Source organism: Callospermophilus lateralis, chromosome 8 (genome assembly GCF_048772815.1).
Source record: "Callospermophilus lateralis isolate mCalLat2 chromosome 8, mCalLat2.hap1, whole genome shotgun sequence".
Classification (NCBI taxonomy): domain Eukaryota; kingdom Metazoa; phylum Chordata; class Mammalia; order Rodentia; family Sciuridae; genus Callospermophilus; species Callospermophilus lateralis.
Window position 1 is genome coordinate 139,538,944 of NC_135312.1, and position 27,602 is coordinate 139,566,545.

Below are 27,602 nucleotides of genomic sequence, written 5' to 3' on the forward strand. Positions count from 1 at the left end.
CTCCACGGTGTTACCCACCGTCCTCCAGGGCCTGGGGTTCACATCTGTACTTCCTGTCCTCCAGGATGTTACCCAGCATTCCTCCATGGCCTGGGGTTCACATCTGTACTTCCTGTCCTCCACGGTGTTACCCACCGTCCTCCAGGGCCTGGGGTTCACATCTGTACTTCCTGTCCTCCAGGATATACCAAGCAGTCCTCCAGGGCCTGGGGTTCACATCTGTACTTCCTGTCCTCCATGATTTACCCAGCATTCCTCCAGGGCCTGGGGTTCACATCTGTACTTCCTGTCCTCTAGGATATTACCTAGCAGTCCTCCAGGGCCTGGGGTTCACATTTGTACTTCCTGTCCTCTAGGATGTACCCAGCAGTCCTCCAGGGCCTGGGGTTCATATCTGTACTTCCTGTCCTCCAGGATGTTACACAGCAGTCCTCCAGGGCCTGGGGTTCACATTTGTACTTTCTGTCCTCCAGGGTGTTACCCACCGTCCTCCAGGGCCTGGGGTTCACATCTGTACTTCCTGTCCTCCAGGATATTACCTAGCAGTCCTCTAGGGCCTGGGGTTCCCATCTGTACTTCCTGTCCTCCAGGATGTTACCCACCCTCCTCCAGGGCCTGGGGTTCACATCTGTACTTCCTGTCCTCCAGGATGTACCCAGCATTCCTCCATGGCCTGGGGTGCACATCTGTACTTCCTGTCCTCCAGGATATTACCTAGCAGTCCTCTAGGGCCTGGGGTTCCCATCTGTACTTCCTGTCCTCCAGGATGTTACCCACCGTCCTCCAGGGCCTGGGGTTCACATCTGTACTTCCTGTCCTCCAGGATATTACCCAGCAGTCCTCCATGGCCTGGGGTTCACATCTGTACTTCCTGTCCTCTAGGATATTACCCAGCAGTCCTCCAGGGCCTAGGGTTCATATCTGCACTTCCTGTCCTCTAGGATATTACCCAGCAGTCCTCCAGAGCCTGGGGTTCACATCTGTACTTCCTGTCCTCTAGGATATTACCCAGCAGTCCTCCAGGGCCTGGGGTTCACATCTGTACTTCCTGTCCTCTAGGATATTACCCAGCAGTCCTCCAGGGCCTGGGGTTCACATCTGTACTTCCTGTCCTCTAGGATATTACCCAGCAGTCCTCCAGGGCCTGGGGTTCACATCTGTACTTCCTGTCCTCTAGGATATTACCCAGCAGTCCTCCAGGGCCTGGGGTTCACATCTGTACTTCCTGTCCTCTAGGATGTTACCCAGCAGTCCTCCAGGGCCTGGGGATCACATCTGTACTTCCTGTCCTCTAGGATGTTACCCACCGTCCTCCAGGGCCTGGGGTTCACATCTGTACTTCCTGTCCGCTAGGATGTTACCCAGCAGTCCTCCAGGGCCTGGGGTTCACATCTGTACTTCCTGTCCTCTAGGATGTTACCCAGCAGTCCTCCAGGGCCTGGGGTTCACATCTGTACTTCCTGTCCTCCAGGATGTTACCCACTGTCCTCCAGGGCCTGGGGTTCCCATCTGTACTTCCTGTCCTCTAGGATGTTACCCACCGTCCTCCAGGGCCTGGGGATCACATCTGTACTTCCTGTCCTCTAGGATATTACCCAGCAGTCCTCCAGGGCCTAGGGTTCATATCTGCACTTCCTGTCCTCCAGGATATTACCCAGCAGTCCTCCAGGGCCTAGTGTTCACATCTGTACTTCCTGTCCTCCAGGATATTACCCAGCAGTCCTCCAGGGCCTGGGGTTCACATCTGTACTTCCTGTCCTCCAGGATGTTACCCACTGTCCTCCAGGGCCTAGTGTTCACATCTGTACTTCCTGTCCTCTAGGATGTTACCCACCGTCCTCCAGGGCCTGGGGTTCACATCTGTACTTCCTGTCCTCCAGGATGTTACCCAGCAGTCCTCCAGGGCCTGGGGTTCACATCTGTACTTCCTGTCCTCCAGGATGTTACACAGCAGTCCTCCAGGTCCTGGGGTTCACATCTGTACTTCCTGTCCTCTAGGATATTACCCAGCAGTCCTCCAGGGCCTGGGGTTCACATCTGTACTTCCTGTCCTCTAGGATATTACCCAGCAGTCCTCCAGGGCCTGGGGATCACATCTGTACTTCCTGTCCTCCAGGATGTTACCCAGCAGTCCTCCAGGGCCTGGGGATCACATCTGTACTTCCTGTCCTCTAGGATGTTACCCACCGTCCTCCAGGGCCTGGGGTTCACATCTGTACTTCCTGTCCTCCAGGATGTTACCCAGCAGTCCTCCAGGGCCTAGTGTTCACATCTGTACTTCCTGTCCTCTAGGATGTTACCCACCCTCCTCCAGGGCCTGGGGTTCACATCTGTACTTCCTGTCCTCCAGGATGTTACCCACCGTCCTCTAGGGCCTGGGATTCATGTCTGCACTTCCTGTCCTCCAGGATGTTACCCAGCAGTTCTCCAGGGCCTGGGGTTCCCGTCTGCACTTCCTGTCCTCTAGGATGTTACCCACCGTCCTCCAGGGCCTGGGGTTCACATCTGTACTTCCTGTCCTCCATGATTTACCCAGCATTCCTCCAGGGCCTGGGGTTCACATCTGTACTTCCTGTCCTCCAGGATGTTACCCACCGTCCTCTAGGGCCTGGGATTCATGTCTGCACTTCCTGTCCTCCAGGATGTTACCCAGCAGTTCTCCAGGGCCTGGGGTTCCCGTCTGCACTTCCTGTCCTCTAGGATGTTACCCACCGTCCTCCAGGGCCTGGGGTTCACATCTGTACTTCCTGTCCTCCAGGATGTTACCCAGCAGTCCTCCAGGGCCTGGGGTTCCTGTCTGCACTTCCTGTCCTCCAGGACCTTGGTATTCCAGACCCTCTTCCCTGATAGCCTTTCAATCATTTAAAAAATTTTGCAGAACGTTTCTAGTTGTTTTATGATGTTCTCCTGTGGCTGGAAAGGAAGTCCTACCTGTGGTGTATTCTCCCTCCCAGCCAGCCTTTACTGCAGAGGTGGTCTGCTTTGCTAGATGGTGAGCAATGCACAGCCTGGAGCTCCTAGCACCTCGTGAGCGTGCCTTGGGTGCAGCTTTCATTCTGCTTTTCTTGTGGGGTGAGTTGGAGTGTCAGAGGTAGCTTACTCTAAGGTGAATGTCATGTGACCAAAGACTGAATTGTAACAATTCAAACATCCACCCTCTCATGGGAATTATGAGGAAAGAACCACAGAAAACGGTCGCCACTATGCACACTGCTCCTACAGAAGGGACGTGTCCCTGCAGCACTGGTTTTGGTTTGTGCGTGTGCTGCAATCCTGGGCCGTTAGGTTTATGGGTGACCTTTCATCTGGCCTAAAGCCTGCGAGAAAATCAACTGGAGCCTGCAGTTATGTGGGAGCTCTCCCAACCCCACGAGTTGTTTCTGAAAATTCAAACATCACTGTCATTTGAAGCAACACGTAAACTACCACCAATCTGTTAATAAAATAACATTTTCAGTGTGAGTGGTGATCTTGATTTCTAACAAGGCAAATTCCAGAATCATTTCTTTCATTTTCTTACTAACCTTAGAAGACATCCAATATTTCTCCATAGATTCTCTTCTTAATACAAAGGCCCTTTTCCCCAGAGACATGGGTGGTGTGATGGCGAGGTCTTGGTGTCTGGGTGCCCACGGTGCTGGGCCCAGGCTTACCTGTTAAAGCTCCTGTAGTCCTGCAGCTGGGCCTTGCCCTCGGGCTGGAAGAATTTGGGGTGTAGTGCCTCCAGCAGCTCAGGGTCGCCGCCAATGGCCTGCTCCCAGGGAGACTGGTAGTACTTGGGCACGGCCGTGGTGTTGAATCTCTCAGGAGGGACCTCCTTCAGTGGTCCAGAATAGCCTGGGGAGAGCAAGCACAGCAGGTGTGCCCAGGGCTCAGCCCCTGCTGGGCCTCCCCTGCGACTTCCCGTGCCCGGGTGATTTAAGGCAGGTTGTCCTCTCCTGGTGCCTCGGAGAGCAGCAGTCTGATGCGCTAGGCGTTGGACGCTCCTTCAGGCTCTTGGAGCTGTGCCCCTTCCATCAGCTTGTGGTGGACCTTAGACCCTACCAATATTTAAAATGGGGCCTAGGGAAGTGCAGTGAGGACAGAGTCGCTCCTCCCCCAGGGGACCCTGGAGGTGGCCTGGCTCGCCACCTGGGCAGTGCAGAAGCTGCAGGAAGGTGGACCCCTCTCCTCACCCCGGGCGCCGGTCCCTTCTCTACCTTGGTTCTTCAGGGCCTCACCCCCTGTTCTGTGTCTGGCCTTCACCACCCTCACTCATGCCTCCCCCAAAGCCACAAGTGTTCTGCAAGCACCATTTCAGGACCACCAAGGCCACTGTGAGGCCACCGAGGGCACACCTGCCTCTGGACTCAGCCGCCTCTTGGGTCTGCACCTGCCCCGCCCAGCCCCGCCCCAGGTTCTGCCTCCTCAGTTGGTGGCTCTGCTGGGGCTTCCCAAGGCTCCTCCGGAGCTCTGAGGTGTCTTGCTGGCCTCCATGTTCCCTTGCTCTGAGGCAGCAGTCTCCTCTGCTCACCTTTCCTAGGCATCGCCTGTGAGGGGCCACTCGGGAAGGCTCCAGCCCCCACCCCCCACCCCCGGGCTCGGTGCTCCCAGAGCTCCTCCTCAGACTATCCACGCTGTCTGAAGGAGTCCATCTACACTCATAGCCTTTATTGACCCTCAGATGGACAATTCCAGCTTTGCTTTTGATCTCCAAGCTGCTCTGTTTCTCCAAATGAATGTTTCATGGTGCCCTGACCTGACCAGGGGTCTGGACCCCAGGAGTCATTTCTAGTTCCTACTTTTCCTTCTAGATCCGTCGTCAGAGAAAATGTGAGTACTGCCGGCAGACGCCACGACAGTGTCACCCTGAACCTCCTCATCCTCGGCAGATCACTACCGACTGCACAAAAACAGTGGCCCTCAAATGATCTGCATTATGAATCACTGGGCATGGTTTGAAATGTAGGTGGGGTGCAGGTACAGCCCAGGGCGGGGCACTTGCTCGGCACACAGGAGGCCTGGGTTCCATCCCAGCACCACAATAAATAAGTAAATGCGATGCCGGTAACTGGCTCTGTCCCCAGCCCCCTGGCTTCAGTAAGTCTCAGGTACAGCCCACGCGTGTCCAGCAAACACCCAGGCAGATCTTATGCCGTAGTCTGCGGACAGAACAGTGAGTGACTTTCCCTCTCCTGTCCACTTCCTGTCCTGCTGCCCAGCTCAGGCCATCTGTTTCTTGCCAGGGCTCTTGGGACAACCTTCACACTGCTGCTTCACTCTTGGCCCTCTCTCTGCAGGCCACCTCACCCAGCTGCCTTGGTGCCCTTCAGAACCCCAGGTCTGAGCCTCCTGCTTCCTGCCTGCCCACCTGGTCTGCTGCCGCTCTCTCCTCCTCACACGCCCCTGTGCTACAGCCCTCTGCCATCCCTTGGGAAGGTTCTGCCTAATTCTTGTCATGTGAACGCTCCTATTTGGGGTCTGGCTGAGGTCACCTCTCCTCTGTGGCCACCCCTGTTTCCCAGGGAAGCAGTTTCCCTCCCTGTCTTCACTGGCCACCACCTCAACGCTGTGTCCTCCCTTCCTGGGTCACCTGAGGGTGGGCCTGTGAGGTGCAGCGTTAGGTTTACGAGGCCTGGGCCTTCCTCGCAGACCCCACCCAACCCGTGCTGTACTTCTGCACACTTTGTCCCCTGTTAACACAGCGATCCTGTGACTGTGACCCTAGTGTACTGTCACCTTGAGTTTCATTTTCCTCCAACTGTGTGCAGACACTTCTGAAGATGTCTACCTCAGGCTCATATTCATTGTAAGGGCTTCCTAATAATCTACTGAATTAAGGGACCACGATTTATGTAATATTTTCCCATTTTTGAATATTCAGGATTTTCCAGGTTTTTTTTTATAGAAACAATCAATAACTTTTTCATTTTTGGCATGCTAAATTATTTATAGGAATTGTGCATACGTCTAACCTCTCAGTAATGTTACAATTCAGCAATACTACATATGTGTGTGCATGTATATAGTATATATAAACATTTATGTATATGTGTATATTCATGCACATATGCATATATATATACATATATATGTGTGTATATGAAATGTTTCTTATTTGTTTTTTAAGCACATTTCTAATATAATTGATTTCAAATAAAGACATTTTAGCTCTACAGTATCGTGGCATTATAATACTCTATTGATTGAGAAACACTGGCTTTTGGATGCATAGTTGGTTAACCAATAAAAACTACTTTTCTGAGTTGGATTAAGCTAGAGTTTGCTTCCTGAAGTTGCGATTTCAACTCACCAGCCAACTAGTCAGCCTCTCGTATCCCTCTTCATGACCAACTCCCCAGCCCCTCTGAACTTGCCCTCTCCCTGGACTGTTTTCACAGACGTTTTCTAGAGTTTAATAAGTGGATACTTAGCTTTAAGTAGCTACAGGAACTTGCACTTTCGATTCCTGTCCTTGGGGTGTGTCCACGTGTACATGTGACCCGTTCCTGGTGGTAGTGGGACGCACACGGTGGGGAACTTTGTGCAGGCTGCATGCATTATGGATGTGCCCCTGTCCCCAAGGTCTGCTGCAGTGGCCCTTGGGGGCGGGGCCCAACTCTATCCACTCTGCGATGCGTGGTATATAGTGACGCCCTTATAATCAACGTCCTAAGTGCCAAGAGCCCCAGGATGGCAGATGAACTGTCCCCTCCCCCATCCCGTCTGCTCCCTTTCCCATTCAACAAACAAACAAATAAACAAGGAAAAGAAAAAAAAAACCACTCCAAACACTGGAAAGCATCAGGTCAAAGCTCTTCTGCTGCAATGTTGGGTGAAAAGTGGCTGCTGAGGCTGGTCAGGGTAAGGTTAGGAACCCGGCCCTGGCCCTGTGCCTGGCTGGCCTGCTGGGAAGTCCTCACCGCGTTCCTAAGAATGCCGCAGGCAGGCCCCCAGCTCACAGGCTGAGGTTCCATGTGCATTTGGAAAAGATTTAATGTCTTACAGTTGGTTCACTTATGTATTTGCAAAAATACTACTCTGTTGGTACCCTTTGAGAAAAATTCTATAACCACTTTTGCTAAATCTACTGTTTATTTTGTGAGAAATGACAGGCATTGCTAACTTCAAAATAAAATTATCTAAAATTTTAAGAATCCATTTTGTTCATTACTCTTGAGGAAATATTGGGAGTTACTCTCTAAATAGGCAGTATTCAGTTTTTCTGGAAGGCCGCCTACGCGGTGTCTGGTGGTGATTCTACATCATATGTACTGAAAGAATAGGGTCTGCCTCTTTCAAGGGGCGGGACACAGAGGAGCCTTGGGGGGCTGCACGAGGCCACTAGACGTTTCGCACCATCCCTTTAGGTCCGAGTGTGCACATTTATGCTAAGCCACCCACAAGCGGTGTCTAATGAGAACAGCTGATTCATTTAATGAAGGCTCCCAAGGCCTGGGTCCGACCTCAGTCAAGCAGTTCCACTGTTCTGGCCCTGAGGTCAGTTACCTGGAGCGAGGCTCTCTGGGTTGGGAGGGCTCCGCGGATCCGGGGTGTTGGGAGGCGTCAGGGGGGCCTGCTGGGAGCCCCCTTCCAGGATGCTCCCATCCAGCTTCCCGTTCTGCATAGCGAGGCTGTGCTGCGTTGATAAAGGAGAGTCTGTTGAGAACGCTCAAACGCAGGTCGCCCTCCCTGGCACGGCAGAGCTTAACACAGGCCATTGCTCCTGAGCATTCTCCTGTGCCCGACCCAGACCTGCCTGTAAGGAGCCCTGCTGTGCGCCAGGTCTGCCCCTGGCTTCACGTCCATCACTCAAGTTCAGGTCGGTCTTCCTGTGAGGCCAGTGGCCGTGATTCCTGATGGGCACTAGTGAATGATGTGGAGCTCTCTGGCCAAATACTGGGCTTAGGGTCTCTTATATTACCCTTGTATTTTGTAGCTGGGCTTTGGATTCTTTACTATGTAAAAATTTAAATTTTAATATGAAATTTGAATAGTAGTTGCACATACCAAGTCCTCCCCTGACCAACAGAAGGAACAGTCACACTATAAATGCATGAATTTACAGAGGGAAAACTTTTAGAAAATAAAACACTTAAAAGAGATGGTTGTCTCAGGTTTTAAGTGAATTATTTTGGTATTACAATTTGTATTTCTTCTATGGCAATGATATACTACCTTAAAACTTTGCATTTAAAAAGAGAAAAGTAGAAACTCTAATAGATTATGTACTCAGAAGTACAACTGGGACTTACCCTTTTAACAAAGTATTTTCTTGATTATGTCTGAAAAACATGTATTTTGAAAAGAGGTGCCTAAGATCAAATCCAGAAAGAAAGATGTAGTGAAGAGCATGCAGAGACTAACCCTGACCTTTGTTCTCTGTGAAATGTGTAGAAAACATTTACTAATGCTTTTTCATTTCTAAATTCATTAGATTTTGTGACAAATATGCCTTTACATTTCATACTTATTTAACCTTACAAAAATTTAGTGATAAAAGTCTGTTTTGTCCTAAAATTCAAACACCACAAAGGCCATAAACTAGGCTCCTGGCCTGGTCAATGGGGAAGGAAGGAAAGAGCCCTGGCCTGCGTGCTCCAGCCGCCTGTGTACAGGTTCACCTGCTCAGTGCCCAGAAGGCCTGGTTTCCCATCAATAATGGTGATCAATAGATGATCCATAGAGGCCCCCTTGTTAGTATTGTGCACATCCCAACATGTCACCACGCATCCCACCACCACATGCAACTGTCACGCACCAACAAACAGAGGAAAACACCAAAGGTTCTGCTCCGTCCTCTTGCGAGCCGCTTAGCTCTGGCTTGGAGCAGTGTCGGTATAAAATGAGACGGTCGTGAACCGTCACCTTGGTGTCACACGGATCCTCCGACTCACTACCTGCCTGTTCTAGAACCATACACTTCCAAGAAGAGCACTATTGAGCAAGAGGACTTCAGTTCCAGGAGTAGGACCTAGCTGTCTCTGCCTGAGGCTGACTTACACAGTAGACCATCCACCCTGTGAGCGTCTGCAGTGCTTCAGCCCTGCACACCCACTTGCACCCCGCCTCACTCCACCAACCATCACACGGGCACTGAAGAGAGCCAAGCTGGCCTGGCACTCAGACCTGTCCACCGGGTCTCATCGCCATCAGTTCTGGAGCGTCCACCAGTCCTCCTGCTGAGAACTCCCAGGTGCGGGTCACCTGGAAGGATTCCCTGTTGCTCCGTGCACCCCCTCTGTGTATCCCCAGGGTCGGTCACTCTGTCCCTGCAGCGGTCTCCCTGCAGCCTCCCAGGTCTGTCCTCCCGCACTCCCGGTCATTCACCGAACTCCGCCGTGTAGGTCTTGGTGTGTTTCGCTCATCACTCCTTGTCCCCTGGGAACAGGGTTCACCCATTCGCTTGCGCTGCTCAGGGCCACGCGTGGAGTGTTTGCTGGAAATGTAATGAGTAAATCATGCCCCACGTGTCACTGGGGGCTATTTAAACACAGGGCCTCCTTCCCACTTAGGTCTTGGCCACGTGCCCGTTTCACACTCTTCCTCTGGGTTCACCTGCATGTCCCTGCCACTCAGGCTCTTCTGGGGTCACTGCACGCTCCCTTGGCTCACACTCTTCTCACTGGGTCAGCTGCCTCCCGTCTGAGTCCCAGGAGCGCTGCTTCCTCAGGGGGCCTGGGCGAGGTGCTTCTGAGCGTGGCCTGAGTCCTTCCTACCGGCTGCTCCCTGCTGGCGGCCAGTGAAAGGCAGAGTGGCCAGTCCCAGGTGACACACTTCCCTGGCGGTCTGCAGCGCCCTCCTGGGTCTGCTCCCTGCCTGCAGACGCCCCTCCTTCCCAGCTGCTTCCTCCCATCTCATTCTGCCTGAGGCTGTCTCCAAGCCTCCACGTGTCTGACCATCTTCACCCCCAGGCACTCCACACCGTCTCAGCACAGCGGCCTCCTCTGCGGCGCTCTCCTGTTCCTTCCTGTTCTTGTCAGCTGCATTTTGTTCTTGCATCTGTGTCACCTGTGTCACGTTGGGTCCTCAACTGGTTCATACTCTGGTTTGAATCTATCAGAGCCCAGTCATTCTTTTTCCTTTGTTCTATGATAAAGTTTCGCTTAAACATGACTTTCGATAATCAACTGCTAAAGGCAAAGCACTGTCACATACACACAACGCTTTGCAGTTTGAGTTTAGATCCTGAGTGTTCAGCTTAATTGACTAGGTTTTTTTTAACTTCTGAATCTATAATACCCATTAAAGTGGAAGGTTAAAGCCAACTTTTAAATAAAAGCACAGCTGAGGCGAATCCAGGACATTCTAATGCACAGTGGAGAGGTGAGCGCCTTCTCTGATCTCCTAGGGTACAGGAGTGACCTTCTCTGATCTCCTAGGGTACAGGAGTGACCTTCTCTGATCTCCTAGGGTACAGGAGTGACCTTCTCTGATCTCCTAGGGTACAGGAGTGACCTTCTCTGATCTCCTAGGGTACAGGAGTGGCCTTCTCTGATCTCCTAGGGTACAGGAGTGGCCTTCTCTGATCTCCTAGGGTACAGGAGTGACCTTCTCTGATCTCCTAGGGTACAGGAGTGACCTTCTCTGATCTCCTAGGGTACAGGAGTGACCTTCTCTGATCTCCTAGGGTACAGGAGTGGCCTTCTCCCCTCCCGGGGACTGACAGGGAGTCACTCACCTCTCCCCTTCAGGCCCTTGTTATCAGGAGATGCCTGGACCCACTGCCACTGCTACACCCAAGGCAGAGCCTCTAAGGTCAGGAGGCACCGCCTCAGCTAGCCCCGGCCTCACACTGCAGCGTCCCAGGTCGTCTGTGGTTCCCTGCACAAGAGCCGGACCCAGGAAAATGCATCTCTCTAGGTCTTAGGTAAGCTGACCGGGGACAATTTAAAGCTGGAAGTGCACCTTATAGGTCACAAACCTGTAAGGTTTATTTTTGGCACTGGGTATTGAATCCAGGGATGCTTCACCACAGAGCCACACCCCAGCCCTTTTTATTTTTTATTTTGACACAGGATCTTGCTAAGTTGCTGAGGTTGGCCTTGAACTTGCAACCCTCCTGCCTCAGCTTCCTGAGTCCTGGGATCACAGGCGCGTGTTACCACATCCAGCATAAGCATGTGACTTAAAATGTGACATGGTGTCTGTTAAAATATCATTGGGAAAAAGTGGGACTCTTTTGGGTGTGTTCTGTACTTTGTGCCAAATACATAGAAGTCATTTTTTGAACAAAATAAATATATATTCATAACCCCAGTTTATGTAGTATGGTCTCATTTCAAAACGACTTCTCATGGTGTGTGGCATTTCTCAAGAGTCCTGGAGATCTGGAGATGTCGGAAACAGAGGGAAGGTCTTCATCTGCCTCACCCTCTGTCTCGTGGCCTGGTGCTGTTTCCCTTGTGCTCTTCCTGTGCCTTAGTCCAAGAAGTAAGGCAGTTCAAACCGGCTCCGGCAGCCTGCGGTGTTTCTCCACTTCTTTTCACAAACACACATTTCCTGTATTTATTATTGTATCCCAGAAAGTAAATGTGGTTTGAATTTGCCAGTGGCCCTCAGTAGGAGCATGAGCTCAAAGCTGAATTCATGCCTTTTGTTTTAAAATAATATTTGCTGTTTGAATAAATAGAATTGATTGTGAAGGATTTGATTTGGATTTTCAACAGTGAGAGGTCCTAAACGTCATACTAAAATAGGGTCACAGGGTGATAATTAGATCATGATTTTGACAATACTGTAGCTCAAGGGAAGCATAAAGTGTGTTCCAGAAAGTGGTTGCTACGTTAGACTGACATGTGTGACATACAAGGATGGTTCAAGGACCCGATCGCAAGCTCACAGTTACTTTCTGTCAGTGGTACTTGGTTTCTTCCTTACTAGAAGGAAGCTGTGTTTACTTTGTTTAATTAATTAATCAGTATCATTACTTTTGTAAGGGGGATTGAACCCCAGGGTACTTTACCACTGAGCCACACCCTCAAACCTTTGGATATTTTTATTTTGATACCGGGTCTTGCTGAGTTGCATAGGTCCTTGCTAAGTGGCTGAGACTTTCCTTGAACTGGTAATCCTCCTGCCTCAGCCTCCCGAGCCAGGGATCCCAGGTTTGGGCCACTGTGCCCAGCTAGCTGTCTGTGCTTGAACTCCCCACATAGTCCCTGGAACGCAGCAGGAGCTCTGTAGATGTTGGCCACAAGTGTAAACGGAGAAGTGGAGCTTGGTCTGGAGGAACACAGCTGTCAGCACGCCCGTGGCTTTTTGAAGGTGCCCCCAGTCACCACTGCACCTGAGGAAGTGGCTGGTGTCTGTCGCAGTGGTTTAGGGGACCCACAGGTCTCACGCAAGATCAGAGACCGCGCATTGTTCCTGTCAGAAGGCAATTTAGGGAGCCGTTGAGTCCCCACCGTATTTTACAGATGAGAAAACAAATCCAGAAAGGCAAAGAAACTTCAAATTGACTGCAGATCACAGGCCGGGGCAGAGGCAGGAGGGCCGCCTGGCTCCAGGCAAGGCTGAGCCCTGGGAGCTGGCCTTCAGGCTTCAGAGCTTCCCCACGACACTCTCGTCATTCCTAGAGAGTCCCTCTCGCCAGGTTTAAGTGGGTTCCTCAATTCCGTGCAAAGGGACTTTCGGTGCCTACTGTGGAGTTATTTACCAGCATTTGGTTGCTTACTTCAGCCTCGTTGGGGCCGTTGTATCCAACAGTGCCCAGTTTTCTAGGAAGAGCGATGATTTCTCACAGCGTGTCCGGATTTTAGGTGTCCAGGGGCATTTCTGCCCCTGGAGCCAATGCAGATGCTGGTGACCAGAGTACACGGGCCCAGAGGGAACTTTCCTGTCTCGCGGCACCTTCCTCCAGACCTGTAGTCAGCACACCGTCCGTGGAGATCAGGAGGAAGTCAAGCAGACTGGCCTTGTCCTTCTCTAGATGCCTAATGTGCAGGCGATTTTTCAAGATGTTCCTAAGGCACCTTATTATTCCACCAAGTCTCCTCATGAAAGCATGGGATTGCTAACCAGGCTCTCAGGTGGGGTGGGTGTCCCGCTTCAGCCCTCACAGTGTGAGCACAGGCACTTTCTGGCGGGAGGACACTGTGCATTGTCACAGTGGACGTGGCGTCACGTGGCTCTGTCAGCCCATCAAGTGGAAAGTGGTCCTTCACAACTGGAATGCTGCAGTTGGGCATGACTTGATATCCACTGGAACTCACAGCCAAGTGGGTCGAATCCAAGCTTGTTGAAGAGTGCTCATTGATGTGAAAGACACCTCGTTATCATTGTGTGTTTCTGAGCTGTGCTGGGGATTGAACGCAGGCCTCCTTCATGCTCTACCACTGAGCTCACCCTGGGTCCCTGGTCCCTCACCCCTGGGTAAATTAAATTTTTAATTTAAAATGTTTTCTCGACACTTACTATCAATAAGCAGAGCAAAGTGAAGAGAAACCTGAGGAATTAATGAGATGTGGTTTATGAGTATAGATATTGCATTCTATATTTGTTTTAGTAATTCTGATAAAAGAACCTAGTAGATCAGTCTGCTCAAAACAAGTGGCCATCCATCCACAACCTGCCGGAGAGGCAGGTGGGAGCATTCATAAATCTGCAGGTGGACAGCAGACCTTCCCAACTCTGGAAGGAGACTAGCATAGGAAGGGTCCAGGTTAAGTCTTCAGGTAGACTGCAGCCCTTCCATCTCCAGGTGACTTAGCACAGGTGGTGTTCAGGTAAGCCTGCAGGTGGACTGCAGACCCCCAGCTCCAGGAGGAGACCTAGCACAGGTGGTGTCCAGGTAAGCCAGCAGGTGGACTGCAGACCCCCAGCTCCAGGAGGAGACCTAGCACAGGTGGTGTCCAGGTAAGCCAGCAGGTGGACTGCAGACCCCCAGCTCCAGGAGGAGACCTAGCACAGGTGGTGTTCAGGTAAGCCAGCAGGTGGACTGCAGACCCCCAGCTCCAGGAGGAGACCTAGCACAGGTGGTGTCCAGGTAAGCCTGCAGGTAGACAGCAGACCCCCAGCTCCAGGAGGAGACCTAGCACAGGTGGTGTCCAGGTAAGCCTGCAGGTGGACAGCAGACCCCCAGCTCCAGGAGGAGACCTAGCACAGGTGGTGTCCAGGTAAGCCAGCAGGTGGACTGCAGACCCCCAGCTCCAGGAGGAGACCTAGCACAGGTGGTGTCCAGGTAAGCCAGCAGGTGGACTGCAGACCCCCAGCTCCAGGAGGAGATCTAACATGGGTGGGGTCCAGGTAAGCCAGCAGGTGGACTGCAGACCCCCAGCTCCAGGAGACCTAGCACAGGTGGTGTCCAGGTAAGCCAGCAGGTGGACTGCAGACCCCCAGCTCCAGGAGGAGACCTATACAGGTGGTGTCCAGGTAAGCCAGCAGGTAGACTGCAGACCCCCAGCTCCAGGAGGAGATCTAGCACAGGTGGTGTCCAGGTAAGCCAGCAGGTGGACTGCAGACCCCCAGCTCCAGGAGACCTAGCACAGGTGGTGTCCAGGTAAGCCAGCAGGTGGACTGCAGACCCCCAGCTCCAGGAGGAGATCTAGCACAGGTGGTGTCCAGGTAAGCCAGCAGGTGGACTGCAGACCCCCAGCTCCAGGAGACCTAGCACAGGTGGTGTCCAGGTAAGCCAGCAGGTAGACTGCAGACCCCCAGCTCCAGGAGGAGACCTAGCACAGGTGGTGTCCAGGTAAGCCTGCAGGTGGACTGCAGACCCCCAGCTCCAGGAGGAGATGTAACACAGGTGGTGTCCAGGTAAGCCAGCAGGTGGACTGCAGACCCCCAGCTCCAGGAGGAGACCTAGCACAGGTGGTGTCCAGGTAAGCCAGCAGGTAGACTGCAGACCCCCAGCTCCAGGAGGAGACCTAGCACAGGTGGTGTCCAGGTAAGCCAGCAGGTGGACTGCAGACCCCCAGCTCCAGGAGGAGACCTAGCACAGGTGGTGTCCAGGTAAGCCAGCAGGTGGACTGCAGACCCCCAGCTCCAGGAGACCTAGCCATGGAGCACATTTGTTGTGGTCCTCACTGTCCCTCCCACGGTTTCTCTGACTCTTTGTGCCGGGTAGTTGAGAGTTCCTTCCTCAGCAATTGCTCTAATGGCGTGTCGGGGACGATAGTGTCGCCACAATAGGTAAGGCAGGGCTGCATTAGTTAATTTGCTATCAGCTGGGCAAACCTTTGTCTAGAGTTATGTCGCCTGTGGCTTTGTCACTGACTGGCACCAAGCTTCCTTACAGGATGTGGACAAGTGCTGAGAGTAGCCCTGGGTCGGTGGCTCCCAGAGTCTTGGGGGCAGGGGTAGGGCATTTGGCCAGACTGTGCTTGTCCTCGCTTGGGGATCACTGTGTGCTTGGGATGTGTTTGCATCCCAAACATTCAACTGGTGGCGATAAGACCCTGGAAACTTTTAGCCCTGCTTCTCCCCACTCCCTCACCCTCGCTTTGCCGAAAGAAACGAGCTCCTGGTGCCAAGTCTGCAGGTCACAATGTCCCCATTGAACCCAAGCTTGCTCACACCATATATAATGCTTCTTTTGTTTCTCCACCTAAGGTATTCATTACCACAAAAAACAACGTCTCACAGACTCAACTGGAAGAAAGTATGTAGAGCAACCTGTTTGGGAGTCTAGTGAGGCATGCACACGTGGCCCGCTGGTTTAGACAGCAGCGCCAGTTATACCTACGTTTCTTTGTACTTTAGTTTCATACTGGAAGTTCTCAAACGTGTACTTGTCAGACCTTCTCTGACGCATCTTAAACAGCCTGGCGCCGCGATTGCCGAGGTGGGATAACTCCTCCACCATGATGTCTCTGGGGACGCTGACCTTCTTGCCCAGGTCCATGCTGCTTGCATCTGCAACACAAGGTGCACATGCATGAAAACCTGCAGGGAGTGTCCCTGCGCTGGGCTCTAGAGCCACGCCTGCTGCTGCCCGGGTCCGAGGTGCGGCTCTGCAATGGCAGCCCTGGGGAAACCCTTCCCCGCTCCTGGCTACCTGCAGGAGTCCGGATGTGTCACTAACTTTCTCACCTCTGAAGTGTGGCTAATAATAGTGATGACGAGTTCTCAAAGGCTTGATATGAGAAGGGAACAGGAGGCTTCCTGCAAGCCCTGGTGTGGGGCTGGCCAGCAGAGCGGGTGGAGCAGAGCGCGCTGTCCTTGCTGCAGGCACCGTGTGGCCTTGTCATATGGGGTGCTCTGATAGTGCCCTTCACAGCTGTCCTAACAGGCGTTCTTCTCCCCGCCCCCCTGTGTTTTTGTGCCAGCTCGAGCCATGCCAAGCCCACTGGGGGCTCCCAGAGCCGCTCCCGGTCACCTCTGGGAGCCCCTCCCCTGGAGTCTCCTCTGCAGTTGTCCCTGCCTTGCCCGTTCCCATGACACAGAATCCCTCTATGGTCTGAGCTCTCTCTAGGTCTCAGTGCTGTGTCCTCAGTATCTCTAGGGTGTGGTGCTGTGTCCTTAGTGAACGAGTGTCAGTCCCAGCTCTAATAAGCTTTTCCTACATCCAAAGACATGGAACTCTTCCACCTGCTTCTTGAGTCAGGAGCACAGTTCGGCACAGCCGACTGCAGGCTGCTATTAAAGGCACAGGAAGAAAAGTTATTTGTTGAAGCGACGTTGTTAGATGGTGAGACACATAGACCTTGATTCTGAGGTCTTCGGTAGTGCTTAGGGTGAGACAACAGACTTATTTATTAGATATGCCCCATTTTGCTTTGAAAAAGCTACTTTACGTTTTGAGATCCCATTGAGGAGCGCTCCACCAGTTAGGAGAGTCTTAATAATACTAGGACTTCCACTTCTGGAAGGTGGACATGCCCTCCCCGCCCGTCTGGGAGGCCTCTGACAGCTAGGTGTTGCAGGTAAAGCACTACACACCATGAAGCACGGAGGGGAGGCAGGGGTGCCGGGCGGGACCCGGGAGGGGCAGGGCGGATTCTCTGTGTTTTTCTAGCCCCAAACACCTGGGCCCTGCAGCTGAGGTCAGAGAGCCTTCGCACCAGCCCAGGGCTAGGAGGAAGAGGACTTAGCAAGGCAACGGGGCACTGTGACCAAGGTCTCTCTCAGTAACACACCAGGGGACCCTGACCTCACCCGCCACGGCCACCATGTCCACAAGGAGAGCCAGAGTTTTGTTCTGAAATCAGGAGGCTGAGCTGGAGCTGGGACAGTCCCTAGGGCCAACACCAAACTCTGCCTCCCTGTGATGTGTGCAGACTGTGAGACCCCCCTCCATCCACCCGGAAGTAACCAGGAGACCTGAGCTGGAGGCGGCCCAAGCAGGGAGCCCCAGCTCCCACCTGACCCTGTGCAACCAGCCCCTCTCCCAGTGGAAACAGAAGAAAAAGGAAGAGCCTGCAGAAGAGGAGCAGGGCCAGCGGGAGAGCCAGGCATCCCCTCCTGGGATGTGGCCAGCGTCGAGCTCCACAGGGAGCACCCTCACCCTGAAGTCTCTGCCTGTGCATGGGGGCTCTCATGTCTGCGAACCCCTGGAAAACTGGGCAGCATTACAGACACGGGCCATTTCAACATTTCAGTTCTAGAATCAAAATAGCAAGTGTCCTTTAGATTAAAAATATAATAAAAAAGGAAAGAGGTGGTATTCCTGAATTAGTTTGATGTACAACCAAGAGAAAGGGGAATCTGTCTCCAAGTGCGTCTGAAAAGGACCCAGTTAGCAGAGAAAGAACAGGACACTGATATGGAAAATCAAAGTCCAGGCTTTGCCAATCCAGCCTTTTCTAGAACTACGCACTCTGTCATGGGATTACCTATTACAAATAATGCTTTGGGGGCTGGAGTTGTGGCTCAGTGGCAGAGCGCTTGCCTGGCACGTGTAAGGCACTGGGTTTGATCCTCAGAACCACATTAAAAATAAATAAATAAAATGAAGGTATTGTGTCCATCTATAGCTAAAAAAATTTTTTAAAAATAATAATGCTTTTAAACAAAATTAAAATTTTCCTGAGAAACCTTCCCAACAGGATATTCTCAGAAACTAGCCAACACTCCAAGAAGCAGCCGCCAGGGACACGGAGGTTGAGTCGGTCCTCCCGGGCAGGCCTGCCTCCTCACACCAGGCCTCCGGCCTCAACAAGAGGCCAGAGCAGGCCCCTGCTTCCGCTGGCTCCACTTCCTGCTGCGGCCAGTTGGAGCAACGTGAAGGACGGAGTGTAGGAGAGTGGTTCCGGGTGTTGCTGGTGGAATAAGTTTGACTCGAGGGCCAGGAGCAGAAGCCAGAGGTGGTCTACCAGTTCCCTCTTCCAACAGCCCTGTCGTGGCACACCACCAGTGCTTCTAGGAGGACCTTGTGACCTAGGCGATCACCACCACCGGCCCTGGAGGTCGACGACAGTCTCCCGGCCACTGTGGGTGGAGGCGGGGACGCCACCTGGGAGGACAGGAGCCAGCAGGGTGCTTTGCGGCAGATGTGCCAGGGCTGCTCTGCCTGCCGAGGGGATCAGACTGTGCAGGCACCCCTGGCGAGTCCTGGTGGAACGTGGGGCCAGGCTCCGCACCCAGCCCACCCCCGGGCCTGTGGACCTCCTGGGAACCTCCCCCGGGCACCACGGCACTCGCTCTGGTCTTGTGCTGCGCTCAGCAGGCCCAGTTTCTGCCTGGCTCCTCTCACTGACCGACTGAGGTCTAAAATGCAGATTGAGGCTGGAGTCCCAGCAAGGGTGGGGGCCAGAGCCAGGGGGGGTCCTCAAGGGAAGAGGAGCAGACAGAAGAGGGATTTGAAATCGCATCCCCCCATGGCCTGCACCTTTGAGTCCACGGGAGAGTCACTCCTCTCTGGCGGTGTGCCAACGTCACTCATGCTACCGTGGGAGGAAAGGTACCATGGAGCCACAGGGAGCCCCCGGCCTCCAGGGAGGCACCTGGAGAAAGGAGCCGCTGTCAAGGCCCGTGTCTGTGACGATCTCTGCGCCGGAGAGGAGAAGCAGGCAGAAAGGAGGAGGAGGAGTCCCGCTGAGAACTGACTGCCCACTCTTCTTATTAATCAGGCCACCCCCTCCTTGACCCTCTGCCTCCTGCTCCAGCGTCCACCGTGTCTGGCAGGCGTTTGCACGTCTTGGGTCAGAAGCACTGGAAGATGCACGCAGGAACACGTGGAACCAGTGCTGGTCCGCAGGCGTCCACGGACGACGGTCGAGGGATCTGTGAGCCAGTGTCACTCACAGTGGACACAGCGGTATTAAAATTAAATTATGTGAGCATAACAATTAAACAAATTCCATCAAGAACAAGCAGTAGGGGGCTTGTGGCTCAGCAGAAGAGCGCTTGCCTAGCATGTGCAAGGCCCTGGGTTCAATCCTCAGCACCACATAAAAATAAATTTGAAAAATAAAGGTACTGAGACTTCAACTAAAAAATAAATATTAAAAATAAAGAACAAGCAGTCATAAACAGTATCACCTCAGGATTCTTCTGCCACTTTTTCCAAGAGGGAAGCTCGTGGGATGACTTACGTCTATTGCATCTGCCTGGGGAAGCAGGTGTTTGCTCTGCTGTTCTGCACAGAGGATACTAGACTGAGCCAGTGTCCCCTGAGCCCACATCGCATGTGCTGCGTCTCTGCTGGCAGCTTGAGTGAGACACGAGGAGTGTTCACACCACAGAATCTGCACAACTGCACAAATCAAGGTATTCTCTGCCAGACACTCAGCTGTTGAACATTGACAGCACAGAGTTGGACACACCATCAACACTGGGTCTATGTTAAGTCAACACAGTGAAAGACAAGCAACAAAATCAACCTGCCGAGGGGATCCAGGTCTGTCCCTCCTGTCACTCCTCCACCTTCACCTTCCAGGGGACAGGGCCACTGTGTGCTGGGATCCAGGTCTGTCCCTCCTGTCACTCCTCCACCTTCACCTTCCAGGGGACAGGGCCACTGTGTGCTGGGATCCAGGTCTGTCCCTCCTGTCACTCCTCCACCTTCACCTTCCAGGGGACAGGGCCACTGTGTGCTGGGATCCAGGTCTGTCCCTCCTGTCACTCCTTCACCTTCACCTTCCAGGGGACAGGGCCACTGTGTGCTGGGATCCAGGCCTGTCCCTCCTATCACTCCTCCACCTTCCAGGGGACAGGGCCACTGTGTGCTGGGATCCAGGTCTGTCCCTCCTATCACTCCTCCACCTTCCAGGGGACAGGGCCACTGTGTGCTGGGATCCAGGTCTGTCCCTCCTGTCACTCCTCCACCTTCCAGGGGACAGGGCCACTGTGTGCTGAGATCCAGGTCTGTCCCTCCTGTCACTCCTTCACCTTGACCTTCCAGGTGACAGGGCCACTGTGTGCTGGGGATCCAGGTCTGTCCCTCCTGTCACTCCTCCACCTCACCTTCCAGGGGACAGGGCCTCTGTGTGCTGGGATCCAGGTCTGTCCCTCCTGTCACTCCTCCACCTTGACCTTCCAGGTGACAGGGCCACTGTGTGCTGGGGATCCAGGTCTGTCCCTCCTGTCACTCCTCCACCTCACCTTCCAGGTGACAGGGCCACTGTGTGCTGGGGATCCAGGTCTGTCCCTCCTGTCACTCCTCCACCTTCACCTTCCAGGGGACAGGGCCACTGTGTGCTGGGATCCAGGTCTGTCCCTCCTGTCACTCCTCCACCTTGACCTTCCAGGTGACAGAGCCACTGTGTGCTGGGATCCAGGTCTGTCCCTCCTGTCACTCCTCCACCTTCCAGGGGACAAGGCCACTTTGTGCTTGGGATCCAGGTCTGTCCCTCCTGTCACTCCTCCACCTTCCAGGGGACAGGGCCACTGTGTGGTGGGGATCCAGGTCTGTCCCTCCTGTCACTCCTCCACCTTCACCTTCCAGGGGACAGGGTCACTGTGTGCTGGGATCCAGGTCTGTCCCTCCTGTCACTCCTCCACCTTCCAGGGGACAGGGCCACTTTGTGCTGGGGATCCAGACCTGTCCCTCCTGTCACTCCTCCACCTTCACCTTCCAGGGGACAGGGCCACTGTGTGCTGGGATCCAGGTCTGTCCCTCCTGTCACTCCTCCACCTTCACCTTCCAGGGGACAGGGTCACTGTGTGCTGGGATCCAGGTCTGTCCCTCCTGTCACTCCTCTACCTTCCAGGGGACAGGGCCACTGTGTGCTGGGGATCCAGGCCTGTCCCTCCTGTCACTCACTGCTCCACCCTCCCAGGGACGAGGGCCACTGTGGGTGAAGATCTATGTCTCTCACTCATTTCTGAGTCTTCCTGTATGGCATGCTGTCCCTGAGCAAGAGATTCCACGTTCTGCCCTCTTCCCATAAATGGACACCCTGTGTGGGGTAGAAGGCGTGTTCATCCTTGCTTGGTCAGTTACAGCTCCAACCCCGGCTACTCATGCTGCCCTGTGCCTTTCAGGCTGAGTTTGTGGCATTAGGTCATCTATTGAGAATAATACGGTCAAGCATGCTCCACTGCTGATGTCAGCCCCAGTGGTCAGACTGAGGTCGCTCAGTGGATCCAAGGTGCACTTTACACTGACGTCCGCCTGCACTTCTCTGGAGGACTAAGACCTTTCAAACAGCCTCCCATGGATGCCTGGCTTCAGCAGTCCTGACATCGGAAAGAAGGGGTGAGCCCTGGCAGGCGGCTGTGTTGTGGGTGTGTCGACTTAATTCAGAAGCCTGATGGAGGCACCGAGATCCGGCCTGTGCGTGTGTAGGACACTTTCATCTGTCCACAGGAAGACAGACAGATGTATCACACAGCTGGACGCAGTTGCCACACTAGTAATCTCAGCAACTCAGGAGGCTGAGGCAGGAGGATCACAAGTTCAAAGCCAGCCTCAGCAACTTTACAAGGACCTAAGCCACTTACTGAGACTCTGTATCAAAATAAAAATATAAAAAGGACTGGGAATGTGGCTCAGTGGTTAATGCTCCTGAGTTCAATCCCCGGTACAAGAAAGGAAGAAAGAAGGCAGGCAGGAAGGATGGAAGGAGGAAGAGGAAAGAAAGAAAAGATATATCGTGCATAATACAACATAGTATATAATATATATAACATTAAAATCACCGTCTAGACTACGATTCTGAATAATGCCTGATAAGATTCTAATTGATAACATTTACTGATAATTTTTTTCTAGATAAAAAGATTTAAGAACCCACCTGGATTTTTTATTTTCCTATTTCATGGATCTTTGTCTTAATTTGACTTTTCAGACTATTTTACGAAATCTTTGGAAATTTGCCATTAATGAAAACACTAGTGCTGCATAAACCCCTAAGCGTTTAAGAAATGAGTAACCAATGTGTGGAATTACACAGACAGAACCCTCAGCTGCTGTGACAGAATCCAAGCGGAACCAGAGAGAACTACATCAGACCCGAGAAAGACGGGCGAGAACAGCTGGGGCGAGGCTCTGCAGTTTGGGCTTTGTTGTAAGCAGGATTGGGCCCGTCCTCTGGGACCAGCGTCCTGGTGCCCTGTCAAGTCCACCAGGTGTGACTGCTGGCCAGGCTCGGATACCCAGGGGTGCTGCCGGCTCTGGCTGCTCTTGGTTTTATGCGAAGGCTGATGTGGAAAGTCAAACCCCACAAAGGAAGACTCCTCTTCTGTCCCTCCAGCGTCTCACCTTTGACCCAGGTAGGTGAGGCTGTCCTGGTGTCCTTGCTTGAAGGTTGAGGGTGTGATCCACTCGTGCAGAGGAGGCTGCGGGGAGCCTTTCCTCAGAGGTCTGAGCCTGGACTCCATTTTCCCAAGGGCCCTCCTGGCGTGGTGGGGGGGTGGCTGAGGCCTGCCCGCCAGCCACTCAGGAGTCGGGATCTGGGAGGAGGGAGCTCAGGGGGGCTCTCCTGCCGCCTTCCCCTGAGGAGTGGGAGGCTGGTGGGAACCCAGCCCGGGTTCCAGGTCCACAGCAGCGCGGCATTTGGAACAGGGCTTCCTGTTTTCAGACCACAAAGCAAACTCTCTTCCTGAAATTACCAAAATAATCTGCCCAGTTCTTGTCTGTCTGCCCGGGAAAGCTGCTGCCAGTGAGGAGGGAAACACCTCCAGGGCCGGCAGGGACCCTGCGGGGCGCCTGCAGCCCAGCTCTGCCCTCCTGTCTCTGAACCCGCTGAGCTGTCAGGCAGCCTGCTGCAGCCTCACCCCGGGGCCTGCAGGTTGACTCCTTCCCATCCGCGGTCACCAACTGCTGCCGCGTCCGTCCTGCCTCTGCCCACTGTGCCGTCCGTCCTTGTGAGGCCAGGCCTCCTCTCCTGTATCTTCCCTGCTCCCCTCTGCCCCCTGTGCCGTCCGTCCTTGTGAGGCCAGGCCTCCTCTCCTGTATCTTCCCCGCTCCCCTCTGCCCCCTGTGCCCTCTGTCCTTGTGAGGCCAGGCCTCCTCTCCTGTATCTTCCCTGCTCCCCTCTGCCCCCTGTGCCGTCCGTCCTTGTGAGGCCAGGCCTCCTCTCCTGTATCTTCCCCACTCCCCTCTGCCCCCTGTGCCGTCCGTCCTTGTGAGGCCAGGCCTCCTCTCCTGTATCTTCCCCACTCCCCTCTGCCCCCTGTGCCGTCCGTCCTTGTGAGGCCAGGCCTCCTCTCCTGTATCTTCCCCACTCCCCTCTGCCCCCTGTGCCGTCCGTCCTTGTGAGGCCAGGCCTCCTCTCCTGTATCTTCCCCACTCCCCTCTGCCCCCTGTGCCGTCCGTCCTTGTGAGGCCAGGCCTCCTCTCCTGTATCTTCCCCACTCCCCTCTGCCCCCTGTGCCGTCCGTCCTTGTGAGGCCAGGCCTCCTCTCCTGTATCTTCCCCGCTCCCTCTGCCCCCTGTGCCGTCCGTTCTTGTGTTCAGGTTTGAAATGGGGGGAGCACCGTGGCTGGTCCTGGGAATGAGGCGTGGACTCCGGGTGACAGGACGGGCTCTGGCATCCACCACCGACCCCTGTGCAGAATGGCTAGATGCTTCTTGTGTTCCTGTCTCTGGCAATAGCACCTGCTAGATGCCAGCAGCTGCGGCTGAGAACACTTTGCAAAAGTGCAGGGGCTTCTGTGGATATGTCATTCAGCACTGCCACACAGCCTGGCCCGGGACTAGTGCCACCTTGGGGATCCTGACGGTGGCCGTCCTTAGACACAGCCAGGACACGATGAGGAGGAGGGGCCACCTGAGAGCCCTTGTTGTGGGCGTGTGGCATCTCTGCTCCACGTACACAGTTTGGCCCCATCTCAGAGGGGGTGGTGCTGGACTTGGTGCAGTCATGGTGGAAGGGGAGCCGTCTACCTTTCAGCAGCCATCCTGCACCCGGGCGCTCGCACCAGCCTCGGCGGCTCCCAGAGGCTGTTCCTCCCTCACGGCTCTGGCCCCGCCCCGCGAGGTCCTCCAGGAGGTCCCATCTAGTGTCCAGAGGGCCCCGGCTTTGCTGGCCCACGGCTGCTGCCCGTCCTCCTCCTGGGGCTGAGTGTCCCTGGCGTGTGACAATGATGCACGACGACTTAGAATACCGGAAACGACGTCCTGCTGCCCAGGGAGGAGGAAGGGGTCTGGAAACACCCTGCTCCTTTCCTGTTCACGAGGGTGGCCCCGTCCAGCTGGGCTTATTTCATAATCGAGATCAGAACGGCTGCACATTTTATCTGAGATCACGCAGAGGGCTGCCTCTTGTCTCTGGAGGCTTCAGGGTGTGGTCCCCAGGATGCTCACGTGTCCCTTCTCCATCCTCAGAGGGAGAGCACTGCCACCTCCAGAGGCAGGCCGCTGTGCCGTCCCACGAGAGCCGCGAGCCGTGGAGGCAAGGGAGCCGCAAGGAGGGCCTGCCTCGACGTCCCACGAGGGTTTCCTCAGGCGACAGCCCTGGTCACCCCACACCATCTGAGCACTATGACCACTCTGAAGGGGCCTGGCGCTCACCTGCAAAGGGAGGGACACCAGACGGTGCGGGGCCAGGGTCCCCTTGGCGGAGCAGTGGTCTGAGGGTTCTCCCCCCTAGGGCACGATAGTGTTTTCACTTTACATTTCCTGGGAACAGTGGTTACATTGTAAAGAAGTAAAAAGGCCTGAGCCTGAGCTGGCAGGAGAACCCAGGTTTGGAATGACAGCGCAGCAGAGGGGCTGATTTAGGCAGGACTTCCTGGCAATAATAAAACAAGTAATCCACAGTCCAGTTTCAAGGTGAGCAATTTGTCTCAGACTCAAGCCATGGTCTGAGTTTTGCCTTATTGACCAGAAAAACTGTATGAACAATTTCAAATAAACAACCTGAAGCAGGAAGCACAAAGATACAATTTAAAGAAGCCTGGATTTTAGAATTTTGTATTAGTACCAATTCGGTTCTGGTAGCTTGTTCAGAATTATTCTCCTTTTATTCTACTCTAACTCAATATCACAGTAAAACACGAGAAAAACTTCAGTCCAGGACAGTGATGGCGGTTTTACATCACAGAAAACAGAAAACCAACTAGACCACAGGACCTCAGCTGTCACCAGGCCACATGGGTGCAGGAGGACGCTTGCGGGGGGGCATGCAACACAGCCACACAGCCTGGCCCAGGGCATTAGTGCCACCTTGGGGACCCTAACAGTGGTCATCCTTAAGACTCAGGGAGGACACGGCGAGGAGGAGGGCCACCTGAGAGTCCCAGGCCATGGTAGGTGCCAAGGAGGACGTGGCCAGTGCCCCTGCGCCTCAGCCCCAGGCCTCGGCTGGCTGTGGTGAAGGGCTGCGTCCTGTCACCGGCGGGACGGCTGGCAGGCCAAGTGCCACAGCGTGTTAGGGTGGCTCCCCTCGGCCCTTGCAGATCTGGGTACTCTGCTGGCTTTGCTCATGGGCAGATTCGAATTCCCTTCACAGCTATCAAGATGCAAAGCCAGAGGCACTCGCAGAGCTCTACAAAGAGGAGGTGGGACCTACTGGGGATATCTCCCGTCTAACTGTGGAAGAAGCGTCCCAGTCAGTGTTTGGGGACTACCGGGACTTTTTCTGTCTTCCTCAGAAACTGCGAGCAATCGTGGGTCTCGCACACAGGATGTTAGTGAGTCAGTATGACTAACCCTAACCCTAACCCTAACCCTAACCCTAACCCTAACCCTAACCCTAACCCTAACCCTAAACCCTAACCCTAACCCTAACCCTAACCCTAACCCTAACCCTAACCCTAACCCTAACCCTAACCCTCTAACCCTAACCCTAACCCTAACCCTAAACCCTAAACCCTAAACCCTAACCCTAACCCTAACCCTAACCCTAACCCTAACCCTAACCCTAACCCTCTAACCCTAACCCTAACCCTAACCCTAAACCCTAAACCCTAAACCCTAACCCTAACCCTAACCCTGACCCCACGGGGCCAGAGGAGCGCACAGACAGGAATTCTCAGTGAACCGGCAGCTCTTGGGGAAAGGGGGCAGAACGAGGACAGGGCGTGCGGGTGGATATGCCTGGAGACCAGCTGGTGCAAGGCCCGTCCGAGCAGGAGAGAAGGGCCAGGCCACAGCCAGCGAGCAGGACGGGCCTCAGCTGCTGCTCCCTCAGCCCCTGCAGTTGCTCATCTGAAAATAGCTCTCCGCCCAGCGGGACACAGCCCTGGGCTCAGGAGCCCCAGGACGCCGGCACATCAGAGTTAGTGTGAGCTGCTGGTGCCGCGGACGCGCATCGGTACCGTTTCCGTGGACTTCCCTCATGATGGCGGACGCCTGCTGCCTCCTCTGCTTCACCAGGGCACCGTGTGACAGCATGGAGCAGGTCCCTGTAGGCAGAGTGGGCGTCACTGAGGCAGCCGCCCTCCCAGAGAGCTGCCCGGCTCTGAGCACTCCTGCTCTCTGTCGGAGGACCTGGCTGTGCATCCCTGTCGGGTGACATCTGGTGACAGGAGTGTCAGGCCAGTCCTTCCTGTGCACTCACACAACGTCCCCCAGCAGTGAGGTAGGAGAGCTGCCGTCCAGGGTTATTTTTAACCCACCATTGTCTCCTTGGCCTTCCAGCGTACCCACGTCTGGTCCGTCCATCCCAGACAAGGGAGAGAGAGGAAGGCACCAGAACAAACAGGCCCTCGGTCAGTGCCTGAACACTGGCCCGCACAGCTGCCCCTCAGCAAGAATGCGCTGCGGCACCCTGCCCTGAGCCTCCTGGACAGCAACCGGCAGCCCTCGGGGAGCGATGTACTCACCTTGCTGCTGGACGCTGGACGGGGCCTGGGAGCAAGGGTGATCCTGGAGGAGACCCGGAGATGGAGGAGATGGCGGAGATGGAGCTTGGGCCTGATGGGTTTTATCCTTGAACCTGGGACGGCATGGTCCCCAGCTCTGACTCGAGCGGGACTAAGCCTCTCTGAGGAGACTGGCATCCCACTGACCTCATGGACTATATATAGCACCAAATACTTCAGCTACTCATATCTTCCTGGCAGAAGAAAGAAACAGGGGAACATTAGCTTCTCTCCATTGTTCCAGCTTGTGAGATGTGAAGGAGGGTGCATCCACGGACCCACAGAGCTCCTATCCCTCACCTTCGGTTGGAAGAGACCACAGCCAAAGGGGACTTGAAAGACTTTCTACAGTGGGGTCCTTACGCTGCACCTCCGTCGAGGTGGCAAGAGACGTACACGTGAATTAGACAGAATGGTGGATTACTCGTGATTAAAATGAACACTATGGACAGGGACATCTCTGGAGACCTGTGGGCACCCACAGAGCTGGC

At 54.2% G+C, this 27,602-nt stretch overlaps 1 protein-coding gene across 1 annotated transcript in view; it reads right to left on the reverse strand.

Annotated features, from left to right (window-relative positions):
* The window catches only part of Myoz2 (myozenin 2), a 40,730-nt gene extending 13,524 nt beyond the window's left edge, over positions 1 to 27,206 (reverse strand). Inside the window, exons 1-5 of the mRNA XM_077110193.1 lie at positions 27,073 to 27,206; positions 26,566 to 26,652; positions 15,665 to 15,834; positions 7,489 to 7,618; positions 3,654 to 3,837 (exon numbers count right to left, since the gene is read on the reverse strand). Coding sequence (XP_076966308.1) covers positions 3,654 to 3,837; positions 7,489 to 7,618; positions 15,665 to 15,834; positions 26,566 to 26,641 — 560 coding nt within the window. The 5' untranslated portion in view covers positions 26,642 to 26,652; positions 27,073 to 27,206. The remainder of the gene's footprint in view (positions 1 to 3,653; positions 3,838 to 7,488; positions 7,619 to 15,664; positions 15,835 to 26,565; positions 26,653 to 27,072) is intronic.
* Positions 27,207 to 27,602: the final 396 nt, after the last annotated feature.